We start from the raw sequence: 3,418 nt of genomic DNA, 5'->3' as shown, positions 1-3,418 counted from the left end.
TTCTTATTTAAAGCTGTGGCATCTACAGCTCTAACTAAGAGCAAAATGTAGTGTGTACCTCAAGGTGACAAACACCTAGTCTGGTAAGTAGGGTAAGACTGTATGACTATATGACCAACATATTATTGTCTCAATGCTTGTATTTAAGTTTATTTTTTATTTTTTATTTTTTTTTTATTTGTAATGTATCACAGTGTAAGCCTTCCTTCTTGCAGATGCTGTCAGGAATGAGAGTTCATCTTAAAATAAATACCAAACGAGTGAAGCCTTTGCCTCTGGTTGAGTGTGAGTGGGATGGAAAACAACACTTTCCCCTTTTACTTTAACTTCACCATGTTCATGAACATTGGACACTACCGCTATCCAGCCTTTGTGTTTTGCCTGTTGCTCTACAGCTTCATTGTCTCTGCTAATCTTGTCATCATAGTGGTGATATCACGAAAAAGAGCTCTACATGAGCCCATGTATATGTTTATTGCATTTTTGTCTTTCAACTCTCTGTATGGTTCGACTGGTTTCTTCCCCAGGTTCCTCATGGACCTTCTGTCTGACACTCATTTAATCTCTCGTCCTGCTTGTTTCACTCAGCTCTATGTCATTTACACCTATGCTTCCTGTGAACTGACCATTCTTGGCATCATGGCTTATGATCGATATGTGGCTGTTTGTCATTCTCTGCATTATCACAGAAAGATGAACCGTAAAACTGTTATGAACTTGGCAGTTATTGCTTGGGTTTTTCCAGGTTTTTGTCTTACTGCATGCATTTCCCTGTCGGCCAGGCTTCCCTTATGTGGCAATGAGATACCAAAAGTGTTTTGTGCCAACTGGAATATTGTAAAATTATCATGTGTGACCACTGCTGTCAATAATGCAGTCGGTATGCTTTTGACCATAGCCACAGTTTTCCTTCCCCTCTTTTACGTCCTCTACACCTATTTACGAATAGTAGCTGTATGCTGGAGGAAATCAGCAGAATTCAAAGGCAAAGTATTACAGAGCTGTCTGCCTCACATAGTTTCATTTGTGATTTACTCCATCACAGGATTCTGTGATATTGCCTTAAGCCGGTATAATCTTGAAGAGATAAACCCAGTTGTAGCTGTGATTTTACCACTGGAGTTTGTTGTCATTCCTCCAGCTCTGAATCCCATTGTGTATGGACTCAAGTTACCTGAAATCAGAAGACACACTTTAAGGATGTTATCAAGGAATAAGCAATGATCAGTTTGAAAGCCTCTATCTGCCTATATCTCTAAGAGAGAGGACAGTCAAGATGTTCTGCAAATAGTAACTTGACTGTAAGAGTGTTGCATGATAAATGTTCTCATAATACTGAATGAAATGAATTCTAATACTCCAATGCAAATTATGTGATGAAATGTTGAAATAAAAATAACATCAAATGACTGTACATTTTGTATATTTGTCACATATTGCAAATCTTTAGCCATGTCATTTTTGGACAACTAAAAATGTTCTGAAAATACATGTGCCATACATGAATAAAACTTTGCTCAGATGCTGGGTGTCATTTGTCCAGTCAGTTAAATATTTGGTTGTATTTTTCCTTTAAAAATGGTATTGTGTTAATTTTTATGGTTCAGTTCAGTTCAGTTCAGTTTTATTCATATCCCGAGGGAAATTGGATTTGCAGCAGGCATTACAGACACAAGACAAAAAAACAGCATCCAAGACATCAACATGTCACCAGGCACACCATAGTGCAGTAATACATTAAAGACAGTACGATAATAGTAACATACTACTAATAAATTACTGTTGATAATAATAATAATAATAATAGCATACATAATACATAATGCTCTGCACAAGTAAGAATGCAAACAGTCTACACAGTGCATTAAAGTGCATAGTGCTGCAAGAATTGGAAATAAGAATAATAAAAAAAAAAAGATAAACAACACTTAATACCCAAGTGCATTTAAGTGCAGAGGCCTGAGAAAATAACCAAGCCTAACCCAAGAGATTAAGCCTGTCTATAGCAGCAGGGATAAAGGAGACCCTGGCACGCCGCGTTCTGGTCTTGGGCATCCTAAAACGGCGTCCAGATGGAAGGAGGTCAAACTCCTTATAAAGTGGGTGGTCAGGACAGTCAATAATAAGTTTAGCTTTGGTCCATATTCGCTTGAGATAGATGTCCTGAAGCTGGGCTTGCTGCACCCCGATCACCTTGCTTGCCACTTTGGTAAGCCTTGCTAGCCTGTTTTTGTTGGACAGGGTGAGGAATCCAAACCAGGCCACACAGCAATAAGTAAGAACAGACTCGATAAAACATTGATAGAATAAGGTCATTAAGATATTGCAGACTTTGAATGAATTCAATTTTCTTAAAAAGAACAGGCGCTGCTGAACCTTTTTACATACTACATCTGTATTTGCTTCAAAACTCAGCTTATTGTCGATGAGAGTCCCTAAATATTTATATTCTGATACAATCTCAACCTCCTTGTCCTGAATGATTGTCCGAGGAGTGATAGGTTGGGATTTTCGGAAATCAATAAGCATGTCTTTTGTTTTTAGCACATTGATTGACAAGAAGAAATCATTGCACCATGTTATAAAATCATCTACCACAGTACCATGCTCAGTTTCACTGTCCTTTAAAAGACTTATTATGACAGAGTCATCAGCGAACTTCAGGATATGCCTGTTCTCATATATACTCCTACAGGAGTTTGTGTACAGAATAAAAAGCAGTGAGGACAGGACACAGCCCTGTGGGGAACCCGTTGAAGACAATAACTTAGATGATAACACACCATTGACTCTCACACATTGTGATCGATCTAACAAAAAGTCCAGTAACCAGCCAACAAGATTTGGGTTCAGATTAAAATGCAAAGTAAGTTTCTCTGCAAGAAGATAGGGCTGGATGGTATTGAATGCCGACGAAAAGTCGACAAACAAAAGCCTTGCATGTGTTTTAGGGGCCTCCAGATGTTTAACTAAGACATTTATTAAAAACAGAGTTGCATCTTCCACGCCCCTACCTGCCTGGTAGGCAAACTGCAGAGGAGGCCATTGACCTGCTTCAGTACTTCTTTCTTAACTAGCTTTTCAAAGACCTTCATCACCAAAGAGGTGAGGGCTATTGGTCGGAAGTCATTTAAGACTTTGGGGCTGTTTGTTGTTGTTGAGTTTTTTTAATCTCAAAGGAGCTAAACTTTAGTCTTTAAGTATAGGATACATTAAAAACAACATTTTATACAGACATCCATAACTAACTCATAGTAAAAACCTGAAGAACAGGAAACCTTGCTCACCATCAATATTCATCTACATTGATGACAATATTCACAGTTTTATTAATTTTACTAATTAGATAATTAGATATCGATGAATCAGCCTCACCTATTGAAAGAGAACAATATGTATTTTAGCCTCCCTGCACAAT

General features: G+C 37.9%; 1 protein-coding gene across 1 annotated transcript; it reads left to right on the top strand.

The window, feature by feature from the left end:
* The first annotated feature begins 294 nt into the window (after nucleotides 1-294).
* On the top strand, nucleotides 295-1,224 carry LOC146964835 (olfactory receptor 6N2-like). The gene has a single exon (XM_085764991.1). The coding sequence runs from the start codon at nucleotides 295-297 to the stop codon at nucleotides 1,222-1,224; it is 930 nt and encodes a 309-aa protein (XP_085621117.1).
* Nucleotides 1,225-3,418: the final 2,194 nt, after the last annotated feature.

This window comes from Trachurus japonicus, chromosome 21 (genome assembly GCF_045865225.1).
Source record: "Trachurus japonicus isolate A0001 chromosome 21, Traja_1.0".
NCBI lineage: Eukaryota > Metazoa > Chordata > Actinopteri > Carangiformes > Carangidae > Trachurus > Trachurus japonicus.
Note: the sequence above shows the minus strand (reverse complement) of the source record. Positions and strands in the feature narration are given on the sequence as shown.